Below are 23,114 nucleotides of genomic sequence, written 5' to 3' on the forward strand. Positions count from 1 at the left end.
GCCCTCTCAGCAGAGCGGTGCTTCAGACCGCACTCCACTTCCTGCTCTGGCAACGGGGATCGGGGCCTCTGGCAGCCCTCTAATCATCCTGGTGGCAGACGGAGCATGTCTGCGGCTTTCTCTTTTTATCCTGTGAGTTCAGAGAAAGTAAATGCGAGCCCGATTTCCAAGAAGGGGAAGGTAGCAGTAAATCAGTCTGTGAACCCTGCTGTCGGCCCACCGCTCCCCGCCCCGCACACTGCTGCCGCCATCTCCCTTACCTCCCAGAGGCCGCCAGGCCCAGAAGCAGACAGATGTGTCAAGGATCCAGGTCCTGGGCACTGGAGGGTTGGCACCGCCTGAGGGGGCGGCACCGCGTGCGCTCCGAATCCTGGCTAGGAGCCCCTCTGGGATCCGGTGTGTTGGGGGTGGGGGGTGGGAGCGGTCAGCAGATACTAGCATTCCAGTAATGCCTGTCTGCTCCCCTCCCCCAAGCTTCCCCACCTTCTCTCTCCTCACCTAGGCAGCACAGATTTTGTGCAATGACAAGGAAAGGGAACATTCAGTGCCAGGCTTTTAATTACAATTGCTTCAGGCTGCTGGCCTCCATGCCAAATGGCCACATGGAGAGTGTTCTATCACACCAGAAAGCCAACGGAGTCCGGTCTATGGTGTGTGCACCGGGCGCCTGGTGAGGACGGGGCTCTGTTCCCGCTGGGAGAAGGCTGGATGGACCCAGATTAGTTCGCACGGGCCTCAGAACAACTGGGCTTTAGCCGGAGCCACTCGGCCAGATGGGAATGCCTGCCGGGACCCTTACAGCAGACTCCAGGGAAGGCCTGTGATTGGGTGGGAGGGGGATCTTTGGGAGGAAGGCCAGGCTGCGGAAGGACGATGGGGATGGATGGTACCGTGGGGCACAGCCACTCGAGAGGAATATGATAATCCTATCCATGACACTTCCCAGTCTACAAAAGGCTTTCCGCTTTCTCGAGCATGCTTAATCCTCCCATCAATCCTGCTTAGGAGACAGGGTTCAGAGAAGGGAAGTCACTTGCCCAGAGTTAAACAGGCAGAAAACCAGGTCTGGAGCCCCAGCCTCCTCCCTGCATCCAGCAGTCTCCACGAGGAGGTGGGTCCCCCAGGAGCCAGAGGAGCAAGCCCAAGGCTTGCACACCCTGCCGCCACCAGGGCAGCCCTCGCTCAGGGCAGCACCGTGGTGACACTGGTGAGCACCACGTGCTCAGGGACTTTGGAGACGGAGCACCGGCTGTGCAAGGAAAAGGACTTGTGGCTGGCAGAGGAGCGGGGGCTGGGGGCCTTCGGAGAGCCGCAGGGACCCAGGCCAGGCAGGCAGCAGGAGAAGGCGGCCTTAAACTGCTCCCGGAATTTGCCTTGGTTGGAGACAGAAGACACAGCCATAAGGAGATGGACGAAGCAGGAAGGGCCTTGGGCCCAGGGACACCCACGCAGCTCCAGCCAAGCTGCCTGTGAGGGGGCGGGAGGGCGGAGCTGAGCTGGGATGGAGAAAGCCCGAAGGCGACCTCGTCACTGCCAGGGAGAGTGAGGACAGAGGCCCTGGAGCAGTTCCCAAGGAGAAATGCAATTTTCATCTGATTCCTTGACTGCGCTCTGGCTCTGAGCCGGGCTCAAAACGTGGTGTCTGGCTCGGGGGCCTGGGGCCACCTCCGCCCTCCTTGGCGAGTAGGTGGAGGGGCTCAGGCCCCCCAGCCGGGGCTAAGCTTTCCCTACCTGTGCCCCATGGTGATGGAAAGAACAGCAGCAGCCTGCGCAAAGCACGGTGCCGGGCACCCCTGCCTCCCCCGCCGCCCCCCTCTCATCCCAGCACCCTGAGAGGCTGGCAGCTTTTATCCTGACCTCACAGGGGAGGTGCATAGAGGTGCAGAGACTTGCCCGAGGTCACCCAGCCAGAGTTCAGGCCTGGTTCTCATTCCAGAGCCCTTCGCTTCAAGGGGAGGACGGAGTAGGGAAGGAGGGACTACCTCAGCCACCTCGGTCAGCCAAGGGACACCAGGGAAATAGACTATGTCCGGAGCAGAAACCTCCTTGACCATGCTTCTGTGGGGCCCCAGTGGAGGGCTGGGCACACAGTAGGTGCTCAGTTAATGCAACCCAGACAGGAAATGCCCAGCAAGAAGTCTGCTGCCGCCTCTGCCGCAGCCCTTATCTCTTCTGTTCTCCCCTCTGAGCTCAGGGAATACTTCTTCAATCTCAATGAGGGTTGTGGTACGGACCCCTGACCCCTCCTTCTTCAGCCTTTCACCCTTTTCTCAAAGATTACTTGTGCCCAGGCTTGAACAGCCATCTGGACCAGTTTGTTAGGCCTAGTTCTGGGGCCAGATGTCTTGTGAGCCACTCTTCTGCTGAACCCAGGTGGGTCCGAAGGTGGAGGTGTTACCATCCTGGGACTGGGAGGTCGAGCGAGGGGTGCAGAGGGCAGGACAGCAGAGGGGAGTGGCCTGGGGTACGGCTGGGGGAGTGGAGACGCCGGGACTTCCAGAGGGGACAAGATGGCTGGTCTTGGGGGCAGGTGGATCCAGGGAAAACCCCTCTGTATTCTGGCCACTCTACCTGTACCTGTCTAGCTGGGCATAGGGAAACCCTTTCCTGGCCCTGGGCCGTCTCTGCTGGTGACCCTCCCTTCCCCCGATGACTCGGTTACACAGTCACCCTCCCAGGCAGGCACTCCCGGCACCTCTTCCCACAGGCCTGGCTCCTTCTGGAGCCTGTGTTGGCCAGACCAGCCGACTGGAGGTCCCGCTGTGCAGGCACCAGGCGGGGGTGGAGGTGAGCTGGCCTAGCCCCTGCCTTTCCCACCCCCTCACTGCTCTGCATAATCTGTACAACTGGATCTGGGCCCCCGGTGGGAGTGAGTCCCGCCTTCCACTCAGACCAGGGCTCCTGGGCAGGGCCGAGTCTTTCCTGATGCGGGTTCCCAGAGCAAGCTCACGACGATCCCCAGGAGGGAGCAGGGGCCATCCCTTTATTCAGCCTGGATTGGGGGTTAGCAGCCTGTTGTCCTGGGCACCGCTGCCACCCTCGGTCGCCCCGCCTCCCCAGCCCACTCACCACTGAGGAAGTTGTAGATGATGGGATTGGCTGCGCTGTTGGCATAGACCAGCCAGTGGGAGAAGGTGAAGCAGGCGTAGACGGCCTCTCGGTCACTGGCTTGGCGGAACATCCCAAACACCCTAGGGCCGAGGGGACCACAGTCAGAAATGGGGTAGATGTGTGTGCATGTGTGCAGGTGGGGCAGGAGTCGCTACCCTCATCTAAAAGACAGGAAAACCAAGGCTCAGAAAGGGAAAGTGATTTGCCCAAGGTCACGCAGCCCGGAAGCCGCCAAGCACAAACTCGTACCGAGATCGGCTCCTGACGAGCAGCCCGCGCTCCTTCCCTGCACCCTGCGGCCCCTCACGTGCCAAGCCCCATCTTCCCTCCGCTTCGAGCCCTGTCCCTCCAGACGCCTGTGGGGCCTCGTCCCTCGGTCTCTCCCTTCCTTCAGATCTCTGCCAGATGTCATTTCCTCAGATGAGCTTTTTTTTTTTTTTAAAGATCATATCTTAAAACACACACACACACACACACACACACACAAGCGCACCAACTCCTGTCACCATCGCTATCCTCTTTCCCTATTTTATTTGTCTTCATAGTAGTCTCACTGCCTGCCAGTACAATAGAGACTTATTTCTCTCTCCCGCTAGATGTAGCCTCCACGAGGGCAGGGACTTTGTCCTGTGGTCACTGTTCCCAGCCCCTGCGATCAGATGGCTGGGTGACTAGACGGAAGAATCTTCACAATAGCCCTAGCAGGCCAGGACTGTTATTATTCACGTTATACAGGTGAGAACTTGAGGTTCGGAGGCTCGGAGAAGAGAGATGACCCACCCCAAGGCCACACCGTGGGTGAGTGCCCGAGCCGGTCTTCCGGCAAAGCAGAGAGAGCCCCTTCCTCCGGGCCCACCCCCACCCCCCCTTGTGCTCTCACCTCTTGAGGACATTGAGGACACTGATGGGCAGGTAGCAGAGGGCAAACACCAGCAGCACCACCATCAGCATCTTGGCCGTCTTCCTGCGAGCTCGCACCTGCTTCACCTCGGCCAGGAAGGCCCGGGCCCGAGGCGGGGGCTCTGTGCTGGGGCCCTGTCCCTGGTCCTCCGACTGGTCTGAGGGCCGCTTCCAGTTCCTCACCAGGGCCGAGGTGGTGCCAGGGATCTGTCCAGCACACACAGACATGGTGGCGGTGGGCGGAGCTCCCGGGGAGAGTCCTTCCCCTTTGCTGGGTCCCGCACCCCACCCCCCCCGCCCCCCGGGGCGGACCCTGGGGCAGGGTGCAGGTGGGCGAAGGGAACAAATGCTCTCGCCGCCATGCGAAGAAACCTAATATTCACGACGAAGACCGACACTCCGGACTGGAGGGTGAACAATGCACTTTCACTTTCCATTAGTTCGTTGTGAGCCCACCCACAACGTGTCTTCTGGGAAGGTGTCACTGGCCCTTAGTTAAAAATGACGCAACTGAAACTCAGAGAGGCAGAAGACTCTAGATCATCAGCTCCTGTTGTGGGGGTAAGGGCGGGGGGTGAGTTGTGCCTCCCCCTGGCCTGTGCCTGACTGTGGGGAGGCCTGGGCAAGGGGTGAGCAGGTGGGCAGCTCGGAATGGCCTGGACCTCAGAGCACAGTCCCTGCCTAGGTCAGTGCCCGGAAGCCTACGAGGGTTGCAGGCTCCCGGAGCAGCCATAGATACCCTTGAAGTCTCATACCACTGGACACCTAGATCACCCCCCACCAGAGGGGCGCGGGGCTACAGCTCAGGAAACTGGGGGTCTAGGGCCAGCTCAGCCACCCGCGAGTTACGTGACCTTCCTCGATCGACTTGCTTTCCTTCTCTGAGCCTCAGTTTTCTCATCCATTAGATGAGCACAGTGACTCTCGCCATCCTGACTGGGAAGCTGTTAGGGGTGGATGGTTAAGTGCTGGCAGACTGCGGGCTGGTCACGTTCTGGTCTGTATCCTCTCATTGCCCAAGCACGGGACCCAGAACTTGGTCCTGCTGGTGCCAGGAACTTCTGAGCAATTCTCTCCCCCACACTCCACCCCAGACAGAACCTGCTGTTGGTCAGTTGAGATGGTTGTGAAGACATTCCTGCTACTAGAACAATGATTAGCTATTAGATACTGAAACTGATATTAGTCACTATCCAGTTCCAGGGGAGGCACTAGCACTTTGGCCTTGACCTTGCCATGTCCCTAGGCCTTGCCTCTCTCTGGTTGCAGCCAGGATGGCATGTCCCGAAAGCACAGGACTGTCTATTCCCTTAGACCAGTACCCCCTTCCCCTCCCAGCCCGGACAGTGACACCAGCGTGGGCCTCACCTGGCGGCCCCAGAGCTTGCGGAAGATCTGGAAATAGGCCATGGCCATGAGGCCCAGCGGGGCCAGGTAGGTGACAATGAAGAAGCAACTGTGGTAGATCTTGGGATAGAGGTCATCTGTAGGGGTCAAGAGATAAAAGGGCTGGACCCACTGTGGGAGCGTCCAGCTTGTCGTGCTTAGCAATGCCACCCTCCCCCAACTAGAGCCATGGAGCCCAAGCAAGTGGCAGGGCCTGATACAGACACCGTGGCAGAGAGACCCCGCAGCTGCCCGGCCTGGGGGTGTCCATTCTGGAGGGATTCCTAGCAGATGTCTAGACTCGAGGAGGTACCCTGGAGGTATCCCTGGTAGGTGGCCGTTCTATGGCATCCATGAAGGGGTTATACCCACCCTGGGAGGGTAGCCGGTAGAAGGCTACTCCAGGGTGTCCTTTTGGGAGACACCCACCCTGGGGGAGCCCACCCCAGAAGTACACGGACAGACACCTGCCCTAGGGGTATGTGCCCCAGAGGTGCCCACTTCAGCGATGCCTGCTCAAGGCTCCCGCCGTTACCTGCCCAGTGTTCATCACAGACCGAGAAGAGCCGGGTGCGGTTGGCTAGCTCGGGGAGCACGCTGCGGCATTCCATGACGGCGGCCTGGGGCACCATGACAGCCAGTGACACAGCCCAGATACCCAGGATGGAGCCACGGGCACGCCGGGCGGTGCTCTTGAACAACAGCGGGTGGCAGATGGCATACCAGCGGTCCAGGGCGATGAAGCTGAGAGTCAGCACTGCCACTGACACAGACACGGCCTGCCCCATGGGGACAGGATGTCAGCCTTCTGGGGGGCCACCCACAGACGCGGGGTGAGGGACGGGGCTCCGAGCCCCGAAAGACCAGGCAGCCAGGGGTGGTGCGTGTCCTGACCGCGCCACTCACTGGCTGGGCGCATGTGGGTAGATCACTCACCCTCCCTGAGCCTCATCTGCAGGACGGGACCGTGTCAGCCACCTGGAGGGATTCTTATGAGAATCCATGAAATCATGGATGGAAAACGTCCAGGTCGAGACCTGGCCCCTACTGGGTGCTCCTCTACGATGAATAATAACTTACGCTCATGGAAACTACTCCGTGCCACTGTTCTCTTTATCCTCACCACAACCCCGTGATGTGTACTCGCACCCCCGTGTCACAGATGACGACACTGAGGCACAGAAAGGTTAAATAATTTGCCTGAGGTGAATGTCCTCACCGCTCCCCCCACCCCCCACCCTGTCTTTAGTCTCAGGGTTGCCGGGGTTAATCCATTGAGCAGAAGACCTGAAAACGATGGAAATCCGAGAGGCATTTCTCTCTGCCCAGGATGCCATCCCTTCCCCGGGCCGTTAGGAAAGAGCCTCATCCTGGGAGGCAGACACAAGCCTAGGCCAGAGGTGAAGGTGGGCACTGCCTCCAGGAGAGCACCCCCCTGCCCTCTGGGGTATGAGGAGAGGGTCGAGGGGTGCAGCTGAGGGGCCATTCTGGCCTCTGGTCAGCCCTCTTTCCACCCCACCAACCCCATCTGGACATCCTGATTCCCACCTCTGGGGGAGGGAAGGCCCTGGCCGGGGATGGTAGGGGAGGGGGGATACTTTCCAGCAACCCCCGCAAACCAGCCCCCTTGAAATCAAAGAACAGGCTCAGCGTGCATCTGCGTCTGTCACCACGGGCTTGTGCCTCTTTCCTCCACTGTGTCCCAGGCGCCTGGAGGTGACTGTACATGTGTCCACACGTGGCTGTGTGTGTGTGGGGGGGGGGGGGTCTGCGGGTGTGACCAGGAAGGGATCTCTGCAGGGGGAGTGTGTGGGGCTGTGTCTGTGTCCTCAAGTGTCAGGCCTCATGGCCTGTCCCCGCTGATAATAGAGAATGACAGTGCAGGGGAACCGAGCCACCGTGTCCTGTCTGAAAGGCAAGTCTGAGGGTCACTGAGGTCTAGGCAAGGCCGTGGTTTCTGGACTTGGGATGACAGAGGGGTGACGAGCAGCACCCGGGCAGAGCTCACCTGGAGATAGGGGATGACCTTGCAGAGGGCATGACCGAAGAGCCAGGACTCAGTGATGTCCACCAGCAAGCTGGCTGGCAGGCAGATGGCTGTCACCAGCACGTCAGCCAGGGACAGGTTGACAATGAAGTAGTTGGTGACCGTCCTCATGTGGTGGTTCCTCCACACGGCCAGGCAGACTGCAGGGCAGGTGGGGAGGTGGGAAGAAGAGGAGGAGGTGAAGCCAGGGGCAGAGCCACGCCCATCCTAGCCAGTGTCTCTCCCCCACCAACCCCCCCGCCTCACGCTACCCAAACCATCCCCCACACTACCCAGCCAAGGGAAGGTAGGGGAGGGGGAGAGAGAGAAGTGAGGCCCAGGACCCCTTCCAGTCCCCAAGGGAAATCCGCAGCACCATAGGAACCTAAACACCTACCCAGCGTGTTGCCCACCAGGGCCACAAGGAACACAGCCACGTAGGCAGCGATGAGGACCCACTCGTACTGCTTCGGGTACAGGTAATCGCGCCACAGATAGCGCAGGAACTCGTCTTCGTAGTCAGGAGGCACCGGTGACGGTGACGGTGAAGGTTCCCCACCACCAGTGGGGGTCCCCGTCTGGGCCCCTGGGGTGGCTGAGGGCTCCATGAGCTCAGAAGCTGCTGCAGCCGAGGGGCATCCTGGGCTCTGCAGAGGGAGGGGAGCCCTGGCCTGGCCTCAGCCCACTTCCCTTGCAGCTAGGTCTCTGGGGTCCCAGCCCCAAACCTCCTGAAGGAAGGAGGGGAGGAAAGAAGAAAGAACATTAGGAGTGTGCCAGGCAATTAGCATATAAGCTCCCTCTTAATTCTCACAGTGCTGTTAGGTTACAGTGAGCCCGAAATAGATGGAGAAAGACAGATGTGGCTCGCATCTCAATTCCATGCAAGTTGCTCTTGGGTAACTTACGTCGCCCTTTTCAGCCTCGGTTTCCCCATCTATCCAAAGGAGTAATAACCACCTGCCTCACAGGGCCACGGTGAGCATGTCTAGTGCTTTACCCACTGGGGGGGGGGGGGCGGGGAGAGCCAGCTTCAGGGCTGCCTGGGGCTACCATTAGAGAACCCTGTTTTGCAGAAGCAGCTCAGAGGGGTTGAGACCCTTGCTCAAGGTCACCAAGCTACTATGCCAGGTCTGTCTGAATCCACCAAACACCATAGATTTGTGAGGGGAAGCCATCCCGATGGCAAATGTTCTCTCCTGAGTCAGTTCACAGGCCTGAATTTTTTGGTTGAAAAAATGGTCAAGGGACGCGTTAGAGACCCAGGGCCCGCCCCCCCGCCCGCCAGACCTGGACCCTCCCGGCTAGGAAACACACACACACACACACACACACACACACACACACGGGAGAGGTGTAGGGAGGAACCGACCACCTCCCTGGAAGCCAGAGAAGAGCCCCAGGCTCAGCGGCCAGGCCCCTCAGACCCCCGGGGCCGCGATGCGCCCCGACGGCCGCCAGGGGTCGCTGGGCCGGCGCGCAGGCCGCTCTCTCCATTCATAAATCGGGCCTCGCTCCCCGCCCCTCCTCTTTCGCTCAGACCCCTCCTTCCCAAGGCTGGGCAGGGACGACCCCGGACGTGTGTGGGAGGGTTGCCGGGCCCCGGTGACCGCTGGGGGGAGGGCGAGGGGGGGCTCTTTCGTACCCCCTCCCAGCGCCGGCGAGCCCACTCCCTCAGCGGGACCTCCCTGCACCTCGGGCGCTGTGGGAGGCTGCGGGGAGTAGGTGGGGGAGCGAGGGCGCTAAGGGTTCTGCAGAAGCCTGCCGGGAGGAGGGCACTGCCTACTGGGGACCCCGCCTCCCAGCACCCAGGTTTTGCCCCGAGACTCCTGGCTCCCGCCGAGGGTCCTTTGGAACCCCCACCCCGGGCCTGGGGATCCCCCAAGCCCCGCACCTGTTGGCTCCGGGACCCTGGCGTCCTCGGCTGCTGGTCCCCGGACTTTGCACCGGGGACTCCGCCTCCCTGCCCGGAAGGTCGGGCTCCAGGGGCCCGGGCCGGGGGAGGGGTCCGGGGAAGCCCCCTCCCAAGGCTGCGCTGCCTGGGCTCGCTCTGCTGGGTGCGAGCCGCTGCTCCAACGCGGGCTCTGGCTGGGCGCGGGCTCCGCCGGGCTGCGCGCCGCGGGGAGGGGGGGGGGGGCGGCCGGGCGGGAGGGGCCGGCGGGGAGGGGAGCCCCCAGCCGGTCTCGGCTTCACGTCGCTCAGCCCGAGACTGGGAGGGCGGGGGAGACGCTCGTTCCTCCTCGTCTGCCACTTCTTGCTTCCATCCCACCTCCATTCACGCGTCCGTCCGTTCATTCATACGTTCGCGTTCAGTCGGCATTTACGCCTCCGGTCCCTGGGCGTTCAGAGCGCACCTACTGTGTGCTGGCGGGCCCTGGGCAGCTTCGGAGGGCCACAGCGCCAACTCTCCTCGCGGCCTCAGCTAGCTCGCGAGGATGATGGCACAGGTGGGTCACAGGAGTGAGAGTCGGTGCCTGCACCGCCCCCGGCCAGGCTCCGGCTGCAGCTGCTGCAGTGAGCGCCCTCCTCGTCCATCTCCCAGCGCGCCCCCCCCCCCCGCCCCGTTCTGTCTGCCCCCCTCCATCCTTTTCCTTGGTACCTACTTTAACCCCCTCCCAAAATGGATGGATGGTAGGTGGGGGCAGGAAGAGGAAAGCCAGAGGGGCTGACTAATTCAACAAACATGGACTAAGCTGTGTGCCAGCCAATGAGCTAGAAAAACACAGCTGCCACTTGCATGGGCCCCACCATGCGTGATCTCACTTATTCTTCAGGCCAATCCGGGGAGGTAGTTGCTATTGTCCCCATTTTCCGGATGAGGACACTGGACTCACTGGGTTCAGTGACTTGCTCGAGGCCACACAGCAGAGGCAGAGGTGGGGTTCAGGCCTGTGATTCTCTCTGGGTTTACCCACCTCCTTGCCGGACAGAGGCGCTCAGGCGGGCTGGGGGTGGGAGGCTCCCAAGCCAGCAAATATGCTATCGCATGAGGATTGCTGTGAGGAGACCCAGAAGGACAGACTGCTTCAGCCAGGGTATCAGGACAGACTTCCTGGAGCGAGAACACGGGGACCTGAAAAATGAGAAGGTAGCCTTGCAAGGGGGATTGTGGTGGCCCCAGAGAGGGTTCCAGGTAGAGGAAACAGCAGGTGCAAATGTATGGAGGTTGGGCGTTTCAGGAACCACAGGTAGGCCACGGGTGACCCCCTGGGCATCAGGCAGCCACCTTGGCTGTGCCTGCCTCAGGACAGGACCTTCCTAACACATCAGATCCCACCATTCTCTGTCACCTTAGGAGACTCACACTCCTTCGCTCCCTGGAGATGATTCCTGAGATGTAACCTCCATCTTCCCTGTGGCAGCCAAAGTCCTTTCTCAGAGGAGCTAGAGATGGACCATTAGGGCCCAGAGTGTGTGAGAGGGGAGCTGGAGGAACACAGGGGACAGGTCAGTGACCTTCACCTCCCCAGAACAGGAGGAGAAGTGAAGCTGACCCCATGGCACAGCACTGTCCCTGGGCAGGATGGGTGCCGGGTCATAGCATCCCTATGGTTCTGGCGCTCTGTCCTGCCTCCTGGGGTGCTGGCAGAGGCAGGGGAATGGATGAGGGGACTCGAGACAGAAGTGCCTGGTGCGAGTGCACACGCGTCTGTGTGTGTGTGTGTGTGTGTGACTGCGTGTGCGCCTGTGTATGTGTGTGTGTGTTTCTGTATTTAGAAGTTGGGGCTGTGAGTGTATGTCTGAAGAACCTGACATGTGACTGTGTGTGTGTTTGTGTCTCTGAGTGTGTGCGTGAGTGGAGAACAGGCTCTGGGGTGGTGACGTGGGGGTCACCTGGGTGGGATGTTTCTGTATGGGGCTTCACTTTGTGCAGTTGTGTCCATAAGGAATGTGTGTGTGTGTGTGTGTGTGTGTGTGTGTGGAGGGGGTGTCTGTCTCTCTGTGTGTCTGAATGTGCAGTTGTGGCTCTGAGGAGCACGGGCCTCCCGGCATGTGCCCCTGTGAGCGTGGGAACGTGAGTGTGCGCATGCCTTTGTGTCCGCAGCACCGCGACTGTGTGTTTGTGGGGCTTGGTATGTCTGCCCCCACAGCGATGACTCATCTCATCCCCCACGCTACCCCCCCCCGCCCATCTAGAGCTGTGATTGCTTGCTGTGGAAGGACTGGGGAGGGGCTACGACGTGGGGTGGGAGCCAGATCGTGCGGGGACACTCAAACACCAGCAGCAACGACAAGGTGCAGCTGGTAATGCGACAGGTAGAGACCCATGCAGACACCCACCCAGGCAGTGGGCCCCAGCGGAGTCCAGCACGGCCCAGGCTTAGAGCCCAGCCCAGAGCTTGGGATGCCATAGTCCGGGACCTCCCATACCCCCTGGGCTGGAGTGAGCACGGGGCTCCCCAGGTGCCCCAAACCATTATACATGGGGTGCACGTGTCGGCGTGGGGAAGGACTCGTGGCTGAGAATTCAGCTTCACAGAGCCAGTCTCAGCTCCCCTTAAAAGGGATCCCAAAGGCCAATCCTCTGTTCCTCCTTGGGGACCCCAGAGATGGCTGCTTTCCAGGAGGAAGGATCAGGAGTGTGTGGGAAGGGAGCTGGAGGAACACAGGGGACAGGTCAGTGACCTTCACCTCCCCAGAACAGGAGGAGAAGTGAAGCTGACCCCCCAGGCAGCAATATTTCTCCCTATCAGACCCTGGTCAGGGAGGAGGCTTTGAGCCCCCAGGTCCCTCTGGTCCTGAGTCTGGCTCCCTCAGCCATGGCCTGAGGAGAGAGGCCAGTTGTTTGGCCAAGGTGGGCACGAGGGAGAGACCCCTGGGCAGATGCTCAGAGAAAATCCTGCGATACCCAGAGGGGCCAGTGACGCTCTGGAGGACCCACAAGGGGCTGTGGTGCTTTGGTCCTCGGGCCCAATAGCACTGGCCTCTGGCAACTCCTGGCCAAGCACCAGTGCCCAGGGGAGGCATCCAGGGACCTCATGCCCTCCATCTCCAGGCTGGGCACTCAGCCCTGGCACCCGCTCTGACCAGGAAGGACCGGCCTGAAGCCTTTGCTTTGCCTGAGCTGTCTGTCAAACTGGCGGCCACATGACCTCTTTCCTGGAACCAGCCATCCCCGGCCTTGTTGATCTAATCCCGAACCTCTGAGCCACAGGTCCCTGTCACATCCATCTTTAAGTGCTATCCCCGGGCACCGGCCCCAGGTCTGCCTCCCCGTCCCTCTCAATTCCAGCGTGACTTACAGTAACCTCTGTCGGGCTAGGACTAGAATAATCGGAATGTAATTGGGTTTTTGACTTGCTGATGCTGCCAGAGGCCTGGGTTGTGCATGGGAACACTCAGGGCAGGGCAGAGGTGCCTCTTAGGAGACCAGAAATCAGAAAACAGGCAGAGGTGTGTGCAGGGATGAGGGGTGGGCCAGCAGGGGTGGGGACGCGGGTCCCAAGTGGGGGATTCTGAGCGCTGAGCCTGGCAGGCCACTGAGGAGGCTGTGGGGTTCGGTCCTCGGGCCCAACAACACTGGCCTCTGGGAGCTCCTGGCAAAGTGCCATGCCAACGGGAAGGACCCAGGGAGCTCATGTCTCCAGGCCAGATGCTCAGTTGTGCCCCTTCTTCACAGGAAGGGCTGGCCCTTCTTCAGGGTTTGGGTGGCTTGAAGGGGGTGGACATCCACTGAGAGAGCAGGAGCCCCAAGGCCCACCCAGAGCCAGGCATCCTTGGTGACTTCACAAGCTACAGAGCATCTTCAGGCTAGGGCAGGGGCAAAGAGGGAAGGGGCTGGGCCAGAAAGACTTGGGTCAGACTCCTAGCTCTGCTGCTTACTGCTGTGTGATCCGGGACTAGTCACTTCACTTCTATGACAGGCTGGGTAGTGGCCCCCAAAGATGTCCGCATCCTGATCCCAGGCACCTGTGACACATTACAAGGCAAAAGGGACTTTCCAGATGGGACTAAATTCAGGATCTTGAGATGGGGAAATTAGCCTGGGTTATCCAGGTGGGCCCAAGAGAATAACAAGTGTCCTTGTAATAGGCGGGAGGGTTAGAAGGAGCAGATGTGGTGACAGAACAGAGGTTGGGGTGATACCAGCGCTGGGAGGGGCCGCAAGCCGAGGAAGGCAGGCGGCCTCTGGAAGCTGGCAAAGGCAAGGAACAGATTCTCCCCTAGAGCCTCCAGAAGGAATTCAGCCCTTACTTTTAGCCCCATTAGACCCAATTTGGACTTCTCGCCCCCAGAAAGAAATGTGGCAAGAAAAAAAGCTGTGTTGTTTTAAGCCGCTCAGTCGGCAGTAATCTGTTATAGCAGCCCCAGGAAACTAATGCTGCTTCTCTGGGCCTCGTTTCACGGGTTCTAAGGGCAAAAACAGGAAGGTTTTCCATATAGAGTCACGTAAGGATTCACTGCGGACAGGCAGGGGGGCAGAGCAGCCGTGGCCGGGCAAGACAGAGACTCATACTTCCATATACACAGTATCTAAAAATAATTTAATATCGGGGCACCTGGGTGGCTCAGTTGGTTAAGTGTCCGACTGTGGCTCAGGTCATGATCCTGAGGTCCATGGGTTCGAGCCCCGTGTCAGGCTTTGTGCTGACAGCTCAGAGCCTGGAGCCCACTTTGGATTCTGGGTCTCCCTCTCTCTCTGCCCCTCCCCTGCTCGCACTCTGTCTCTCTCTGGCTCTCAACAATAAATAAATGTTAAAAATTTTTTTTAAATAGTTTAATATTTTAAAAAAATCAGAGTGGTCATCATGGGAAAAATCAGGGTTTTGTTAGATGTCCTTATGGCTCTCTTGTCATTTGGTATTGCTTTTATTTTGAGTCACATACTGGTGCAGGACCCTCCTAGTGATCTTAAATCCTAAAATTATAAATAATATCAGTTACAAACAATGATCATGGTAAATGTGTGCTGATGTGGTTATTTTGACCCAGGAACGCACAAGGAAAAGAAAAGGAGAAGCCTGATCTTTCTGGGAGGGTGTGTGTACATATGTGTGTGTGTGTGTGTGTGTGTGTATAGACTGAGTTGTTTTGTTTTGTTTTGTTTAACCATGATCTGAACTGCCAGACATTTGAGGAAAATCTTTAACAGGAGAAAGACCAAGATAAACAGAAAAATATTCCAGAGGCAACTTGGGCTGGGTCTTGAGGGATGACTAGGAGTTCACAGATGGGCTTTGAGTAGGACATGCTGAGCAGGACGGGGAGAGGAAGGGGTGCCTGGGTGGCTCAGTCGGTGAGCATGACCTCACAGCTTGTGAGTTCGAGCCCTGCGTCAGGTTCTGTGCTACCAGCACAGAGCCTGGAGCCTGCTTCGGATTCTGTGTCTGTCTCTTTCTGCCCCTCCCCTGCTCTCTCTCTCTCTCTTTCAAAAATAAATAAACATTAAAAAAATAAATAAAAAGGAGGGGGAGAGAAAGAAAGATGGGATTCCAGGGAGAGGGGGTAAGGTGAGCAAAAGTGAGGGGTAGACACGGCCAAAGGTCTGTTCTGGGTCCACTGTCAATGCCAGTGGGGTCCAAGGGTTCTCCCTAAAAGAAAAGCAGCAAGAAACAGAAAGATGGATGAAAGAAAAGCTGACCTGAATCTAGGCTGAGGGGCTTGGGCTCCATCCCAAAGGCAGCGGGGTCCCTGAAGGGTTTAAGCAAGGTTGTGATGTGAATTGATCCACACCGGGGCCCTCCAACTTAAACACATTTGCAATGAATACAAAGCCCATTTTTCTCATCAAAGGCTCAAATCACTAGGAATGAGATCAAGGAAAATCATTACCTTCAATTACCTACAGTAGCTATTGACTCTGGTATTAGAATACAGCCCCTGTAAGGAAGACTCCCAAATGACAGTGCCTTAGGAAATGGAAGTTTCTTTTTCTCCGCGGCCATCCAGCGCTGGCTAGACGGTTCTGCAGTCTTTGGGAAGCCAGAGTACGGCCAGGGTAGAAGTGTTGTCACGGTCATGAGCACAGGTTCTGGTGCCAGACTGTCCAAGTTTAAGTGACGGGTCTGCCACTTCTGAGCTGCTGTGTCACCCTGAGCGTGCCACTTAATTTCTTTGTGCTTGGGTTTCGCCATCCGTAAAATGGGGATACTATCTACGAATCTGAGGGAGGGAGCATAATGTTTTGCCAAAGATGTCTATGCCCTAATCCCTAGAAATTGTGAACGTTATCTTATATGGCAAAAAAAACAAAACAAAAACAAAACAAAAAACAAACTTGGCAGAAGTGATTAAGACTCTCGAGTTGGGGATATTATCCCGGACTGCTCCGGTGGGCCCTGTGCAATCACAAGGGTCCTTAAAGGAAGGGGGCAGGAAATGGAAATCGTAATAGGAGATGCAATGATGGAAATGAGAGACCATAGTGACATGAGAAAGGACTTGGGAGCCAAGGAATGCAGGTGACCCACTAGAAGCTGAAAAGACAAGGGAACAAATTCTCCCCTGAGTCTCCAGAAAGCAGCAGTTTAGACGACACTTTGATTTTAAACTTCAGAACTCCAGATCTGTAAGGGAAAAAAAATCCGTGTTGTTCTGAACCACCAAGTGTGTGGTATTTTGTTAGAGCAGCTATAAGGTAATGAATACACATCCTCATTAGGTTAAAGCACCTAGAAAACCACCATGACTAGGGGGTGCCTGGGTGGCTCAGTTGGTTAAGCATCTGACTTCAGCTCAGATCACTATCTCCTGGTTTGTGAGTTCAAGCCCCATGTTGGGCTCTGTGCTGACAGCTCAGAGCCTGGACCCTGCTTTGGATTCTCTGCCCTTCCCCTGCTCCCGCTCTGTCCCTCTCTCTCTCAAAAATAAATAAACATTAAAAAAATTTTTAATTACAAAAAAAAAGACCTGTTAGAAAACATAGTTAGAATATGTCTAAGTGTTAGCTATTATTATTTACCCCAAAACTCTTGGCCTGGGTCAGAGATGGCCAGTCACATCCGTATTCCAGCTAATGGAGAGGAACATCAGTTCTGTTTGCATCCAGTTGGTCTGAATTTGGTCACCTGATCCCAGGTCGCTGCAAGGAAGCCTGGGAAATATCCTGTTTCTCTGGATAGCCAAGTGTCCAGGGAAACGCAGGGGTTCTGTGAAGGGAAGGAGGGGAGCTGGTTACTGAACTCACAGTGCCTGGCACCATGCCCAACTATGAAAGATGAGAAGTTTAGAAAGGTAACTTCCCTCCAGAGTTCGGTTGGATACACATTTTCCAGCTTTTCTTTCTTATGCCATTCATTTCATGAAGTATCTCTTGACTCCCCACTGTGTAAGATGAGACATCCTTTATCACACCTGCCCTCCCTCCTCCTAAATCTTCTTGCTAAACCACTACATTTGCATCTAGTTCTGTATCCATAATTAAAATGTTCTGGTTTTGTGTGTTGTCTGTCTCTGAATTTCAAAAATTGAAAATCAATAAAGTGTTTTTAAAAAACATTGTGATTATGTAAACATTATTCTCTGCAGAGCTAACTAGCATCCGGGGACCCAGAGGGAAGGAACGGTAATCTTATGATTTAAATGCTGCTTGAAGGCAAATGCTCCAGGCTTCAAGTTCAAATGTATTTTCCTATACTCCCTCAGATACTCAAAGTCATGCTATATTTTAATTCACTTCATATCTGGACCATGACTTTCTTATACGAGTTTTTGTTCTCCTGGAATTTCTAATTGCTTCTCTCTTTTCTTCTCGAGAAAAGAAACATATGCCTTTTTAATCAGGTCACTAAAATCTTCCAGCGTCTTAATTACATTATTTGTTGAATGAAGCCCATTTTCTTCTTAAAGGCTTTTTCCTCCAAACCCGGACTTCCTGTTCTAATTTTGACTGATGGCTTTATGGACCTCTGGTATTTCTATTCGTTGCACTTGTGGGTTAATTCTACTGTTTGGTGAATCTGTTACCTCTTACTTGGTGTTTACCTCTGTTTTGCTGGAGGATATCTTCAAATAACATTTTTAAAGGGGGGGGTGCATGGAAGGAAAATCTTCTGAAGCTTTGCATGTCTGAAAAAGGTTTTAAATTTGTCCTTACTCTTACTGAGTGGGGCCATCAACCCACAGGCTTCGCTTTAGGGCATGTGGAAAGGAGGCAGACAGGCAAGCCGGCACCCAGGTTCTCACCCCGGGGCCAACATAAGGAGGGATTTATTCTAGATCGCCAACACTCTGAATAGGAATTCTGGTCCATTTGAAAAAAATTGCTCAATTTCTTTAGAAAGGAGTTCTCTCTCACTGTTTAATCTACCCCCTCTCTGTGTGTTCCTGATGTGTATGTGTTTGCAGGGGATTGTTGGTGGCCGAGGCTGGCTTGTTATTCGTTAAACAGGCCTTTCTTTGAATTATTTTCTAATTTTGGTGATTCTCATAACAGCATCTCTATTTTTGCCATATCTTCTTACTACCTGTATTAATATTTACTCTCTCTTTTTTTGGTGTTTTTAATGACTGAAATGAAACAGATCTAAAACTACAGCTTCTGGAAGAACCATTTGTTCTTGCTGGTCTTGTACCTCTCCTCTCCTTGTACCTCTCGTACCTCCTCCTTGACCTTGGTCCCTTGTCAGGCTTTGCATTTAAGAGCAGGGTCTCTGAAGACATCCTTGTTGATGACAGTTTTGTCCCAGGGGATAGCCACAGAGTACCTTGTGGGCATGAAGTGACTGTAGTTCTAAACTTTCACAAAACACTTGATCTTTGACCTCTTGGTGATTTTCTTCTTGCTTATGGCAGCTGTCACTTTGCAGGGATCACAGGCAATTCCAGCCACCAGAGTGTGGCTGTAGGGACGGTCTGAGGTGCCGTCACCAATGTTCTTCATGATGACTGGAGTAGCGTCCAGCCAGGATCGGCCCAACATTTTCAGGTTACACAAACTTGTCCATCTCAACACCAGCCACTCAAGCCAACGGCAGACAGAATATTTACTTATGGTATGACTTTTGCTGAAACTGACTCTGCTAGTTATACCTATCAAATTGCATGTTTCATGTTAGAGTTGTATCTCTTGTTTGTAATTATATAGTTGTATTTTCTAATCTATATTCCTAGGTTTTTTTTATGTGTGTGTGTGTTTTTTTTAGAGACAGAGTGTGAGTGGGGGAGGTGCAGAGAGAGGGAGACATAGAATCTGAAGCAAGCTCCAGGCTCTGAGCTGTCAGCACAGAGCCCCACGCAGGACTTGAACTCATGAACCAGGAGATGATTACCTGAGCTGAAGTCGGTTGCTTAACAGCCAGATGCCCCCTATACGCCCAGTTCTTAAGACAACAGAAGTTTAGGGGCACCTGGGTGGCTCAGTCAGTTAAACATCTGACTTTGGCTCAGGTTATGATCTCATGGCTTGTGAGTTCGAGCCCTGCGTTGGGCTCTGTGTTGACAGCTCAGAGCCTGAAGCCCACTTCGGATTCTGTGTCTCCCTCTCTCTCTGCCCCTCCCTCATTCGTACTCTGTCACTCTGTCTCTCTCTCAAAAATAAATAAACATTAAAAAAATAACAAAAGTTTTATTTACCACCAAATAGCATTCACAGCAATGGTGCATGTACCATACTTTGGGAAATACTTCTTTAATTAATAATCATGTCGGTTACCCGTTAATCAATTGCCTGAGCTTTCTTTGCATTCCTGCCAAGGCCCTCCAAAGAGGTCTCCTTTCAATAGTGCCTCTCCACCTTGGCTTGTTTCCGACATGCCAGGAAATAAAGGAAAAGAGTAATTATGGAAGGCAAAGTATCACTTTTGTTATTGGTGATGTAAAGTGATGGCTGTAAAGGCCTTAGCTTAGGGCGAGGGCTGTTAACTGAGCCTCCATCCCTGCCTGGGGAAGCAGGTTGAGCCCTCCTTTCACAGGGAGTGGCTCACAGGCTCAGCCATGCCTCTCCTGGCCACTCTTAGTGGCATGTGGATAGAACAATCAAGTATCTTGGGCTCAGGTACATATTTAGAGAGCAGACAGTCCATATCTTATCCAAATTGCTCTAAAAAGTAGAAAAAGAGTGAAAATTACCCATTGTGTTTTGTGCAGCTAGTAAAAACGTAATATTAAACCGAGACTAGGAAGTTTCAGACAAGAAGATCTTAGATCAATGAATTCTGGACATAGATTCAAACATCCTAAAAAGAAGGTTGTCAAACTAAATACAGCAATACATTTAAAAATGCATAAGGACCAAGTTGGGTTTATTCCAGGAATGCAAGAATAATTTCAACATTAGAAAATTATTATTTTAAGGCTCAACATTAACAGATTAAAAGACATAAAAAATCCTACAATCACATGAAACAGATGGGAGAAAGTGCATTTGATAAAATTAAGCTGTTTATAAAAATTCTTGGCAAACTAGAAATAGGAGGGAACTTCCTTAATGTGATACATTGATAAGGAGTATCTTTCTAAAACCTGCAGTAAATGTATCACTTGATGGTAAAAACTTAAAGGCATTTCCTTTAAAGTCAGTAACCTAAAAAGGATGTTTACTACCTCAGCTTCTGTTCAGAGCTATACTGGATTCCCAAACCTGTGCTAGGAAGAAACAAAATGGTCATCATATATTTGTAGATCATATGATTGTTTACCTAGAAAGTGGAAGAGATTCTACAGACCAGCTATTAAAATTATCGAGAAGATTCATACTGAGAGTTTCCTTGGGTCGGTTGCATTTCTGGATGCTTTGCAACAGAGACACTAACTGACCTTTGGTTTGGGACTTTTGTTTTTGTTTTTTGGGGTTTTTTTTTTGGACAATCTCTTCAAAGATGTTTGTTTGTCGACCATCTTTGGAATATAGAGTAAATCTCTTCCTCCGGAGCAGAAGGCAGATTTGCTTATTACCCAGTGTAGTGAAGATAATGTCTCCGTCTGCAGCAAAGATCAGACAGTTGGGTTCCCTGAGCTCAGGGTTCCTCAGTGAATATGCAAACCCACTGAGTGCATGTGCAACATCCCTGTGGGACTTGGGGAACCAGAGGAGCAGAGCTGCTGGCTCAAACATGAGGCACATGCTTCTTGTTGAGCCATGAGTAATGAAGTCCTTTGTCTCTGACCTGTAAGTCTCGTGTCTTCTGTGGCATCCCTGATGCTGTGGTAGCGAAGAGTCTGATGGGGTAAAATCCCAGATCCTTTACATTCTTGATGGATGGTTCAGCCATCTCACTTTTGAATGCCAGCAACAGACATAAAGTGTTATTTATAAATGGTACCATTTAAAAAGGCACAAAACACTCTTCAGTGCCTACAAATAAATCTAAGAGATGTGCAAGATTTTTATGGAGAAAATTAGAAAACTTGATTGATGGTCATTCAAAAGATACAGATAGATGGAGAGGTAGAATTCGCCTGTAGAAGGAGGGACTCGACTGTAAAGATGTCAATTCTCCCCAAATTAATCTATACATTTATTTCACTGTCAAAGGATTAACTAAAGGGGCTTTTAAATTAATGTTTTTGGAAACATTATCCTAAAGTCATCTGAAAGGACAGCTAAGGGTAGCCAGGCAACTTTGAAGAAAATGAACACAGTGAGGAGAATCACCCTCTAGATGTCAGGACTTATACAACTAACTAAAGTAATTGAGACAGGGAGATATTGGCAGAAGGATGTACAAATAAATAAATGGGGCAGGATTGAGGGTTCAGAGACAGAAGTGTGCAGACTGGAGGTTTGACATATGTCAGGGGTGGCATTCCAACCAGTTCCTTTCATGAGGTGCCTGGCTGGCTCAGTTGGTAGAACATACAACTCTTGATCTCAGGGTCATGGGTTCAAGCCCCATGTTAGGGGTAGTGTTTACTTAAAAAAAAAAAAGAGGGGCACCTGGGTGGTGCATCCCAGTCTTGATCTCAGGGTCGTGAGTTCAAGCCCCGCAAGCCCCGCACTGGGGTCTGTGCTGGGCATGAAGCCTACTTAAAAAAAAAAAAAAGAGGGGCGCCTGGGTGGCTCAGTCGGTTAAGCGGCCAACTTCGGCTCAGGTCATGATCTCGCGGTCTGTGAGTTCGATCCTCGCGTCGGGCTCTGTGCTGACAACTCAGAGCCTGGAGCCTGTTTCAGATTCTGTGTCTCCCTCTTTCTCTGACCCTCCCCCGTTCATGCTCTGTCTCTCCCTGTCTCAAAAATAAATAAACGTTTAAAAAAAAACTTAAAAAAAAAAAGATAGTTAAAACAGTTCTTTCCAATATATTGTGGTGTGAAATTTGGTTTTCCATGTGGAAAAAAGAGAATTGCACTCCTATATCCCTGTGATCACCAAAGTCAATGCTGAGGGATATTAAATGTGAAAAAAAAATCTAACACTTCTAAAGAAAAAACTTTTCTAGGGTGCTTGGGTGGCTCAGTCAATTAGGCATCCGACTCTTGATTTCGGCTCAGGTTATAATCTCACGGTTTGTGAGAGCAAGCCCCAAGTCGGGCTCCTCGCCAACAGTGTGGAGCTTGCTTGGGATTCTGTCTCAGTCTCTCTCTCTGACCCTCCCCTCACCCCAAAGAAAGAAATAAACATTTTAAAAAATATTTGAAAAATCTTTTCTAGACCTCACGGTATGAAGATTTCTTAAATAAGTTAAAGAAGCATAAACAATAAAGAAAACACAGATAGATTTGACTACATTAAAATTCCAAAGTATTGTATAACAAAAACATGATAAAGAAAATTAAAATCCAAGCCACAAGGCTGGGAGAAGATACACATATAATGTACACAACAAAGCATTAATATTCAGGTTGCATAAAGAAGTTCTATAGATTGGGGTGCCTAGGTGGCTCAATCGGTTAAGTGCCTGACTTCAACCTGAAGTCATGATCTCAACGTGTGTGAGTTCGAGCCCTGCATCGGGCTCTGTGCTGACAGCTCAGAGCCTGGAGCCTGCTTCAGATTCTGTGTCTCCCTCTCTCTCTGCCCCTCCCCCACTCATGCCTCTGTCTCTCTCCTTCTCTCAAACGTAAATAAACATTAAAAAAATTTAAAAAGTAAAAATAAACAAAGATTAAAACAACGGAAGTTCTATAGATCAATGAAAAGGTTACAAACCACTCAACAGAAAAACAAGGGTAAGACATAAATAGGCAAACAATACAAATATATGTGAAACGATGTTGAATCCTACTTGTAATTTTTCGAATGCCAATGAAAACAATAATGAGTTGGAATTTCACTCCCCAGGATGGTAACGCAAACAACATTTCCAGCCTGACTCTATTAAGTGTTGGGGAACAGGTGGAACAGGGGAACTCTTGTTAATGCCAAAAAGGGTTTAAGTCATAACCACTTTGAAGAGCAATCTGGCAAAATCTAGTGAAGTGCAGCGTGTCTGCGCCATACTCCCCGACCTAGCCCTTTAGTTCTGGAAATAAATCGCAACTCTTGACAAACACAAGAATGTTCATTACAACACCGGGTAGAGTGAAAGATTGGAAACAACAGAGTAATGTACAAGTCAACCTTGTCAGAGCTACAAAGTAGACGGTGAAGGTGAACGCGCGCTGGAGAGATACGTACTGATTGACAGGCTACCCCTAACATTTCCGAGGCCCAGGGCAAGGCTCGGGGCCCATCCCTGTCCTCTCCCCACTCTGCCTCCATCCCACACGGTGAAAACCTCACGCGCACATTTGTTGACACTTGAGCGAATTTGTCCAAACTGTGTCCAAATCAGTACTATCAACTGTTCACGGATATGTACGGTAGGAGCAAAATTA

At 53.2% G+C, this 23,114-nt stretch overlaps 1 protein-coding gene and 1 pseudogene across 1 annotated transcript; both read right to left on the minus strand.

Moving 5' to 3' along the window:
- Window positions 1-541: 541 nt before the first annotated feature.
- On the minus strand, window positions 542-8,040 carry HCRTR1 (hypocretin receptor 1). The gene is made up of 7 exons (XM_049617625.1): window positions 7,821-8,040; window positions 7,406-7,584; window positions 5,933-6,176; window positions 5,380-5,495; window positions 3,992-4,218; window positions 3,070-3,191; window positions 542-1,373 (listed from the first exon to the last, which is right to left on the minus strand). The coding sequence occupies exons 1-7, from the start codon at window positions 8,029-8,031 to the stop codon at window positions 1,183-1,185; spliced, it is 1,290 nt and encodes a 429-aa protein (XP_049473582.1). The 5' UTR covers window positions 8,032-8,040; the 3' UTR covers window positions 542-1,182.
- A 9,851-nt stretch (window positions 8,041-17,891) lies between these two features.
- LOC125913755 (60S ribosomal protein L27-like) lies at window positions 17,892-18,306 on the minus strand (annotated as a pseudogene).
- Window positions 18,307-23,114: the final 4,808 nt, after the last annotated feature.

The sequence above is a fragment of the Panthera uncia genome, assembly GCF_023721935.1.
Source record: "Panthera uncia isolate 11264 chromosome C1 unlocalized genomic scaffold, Puncia_PCG_1.0 HiC_scaffold_4, whole genome shotgun sequence".
NCBI lineage: Eukaryota > Metazoa > Chordata > Mammalia > Carnivora > Felidae > Panthera > Panthera uncia.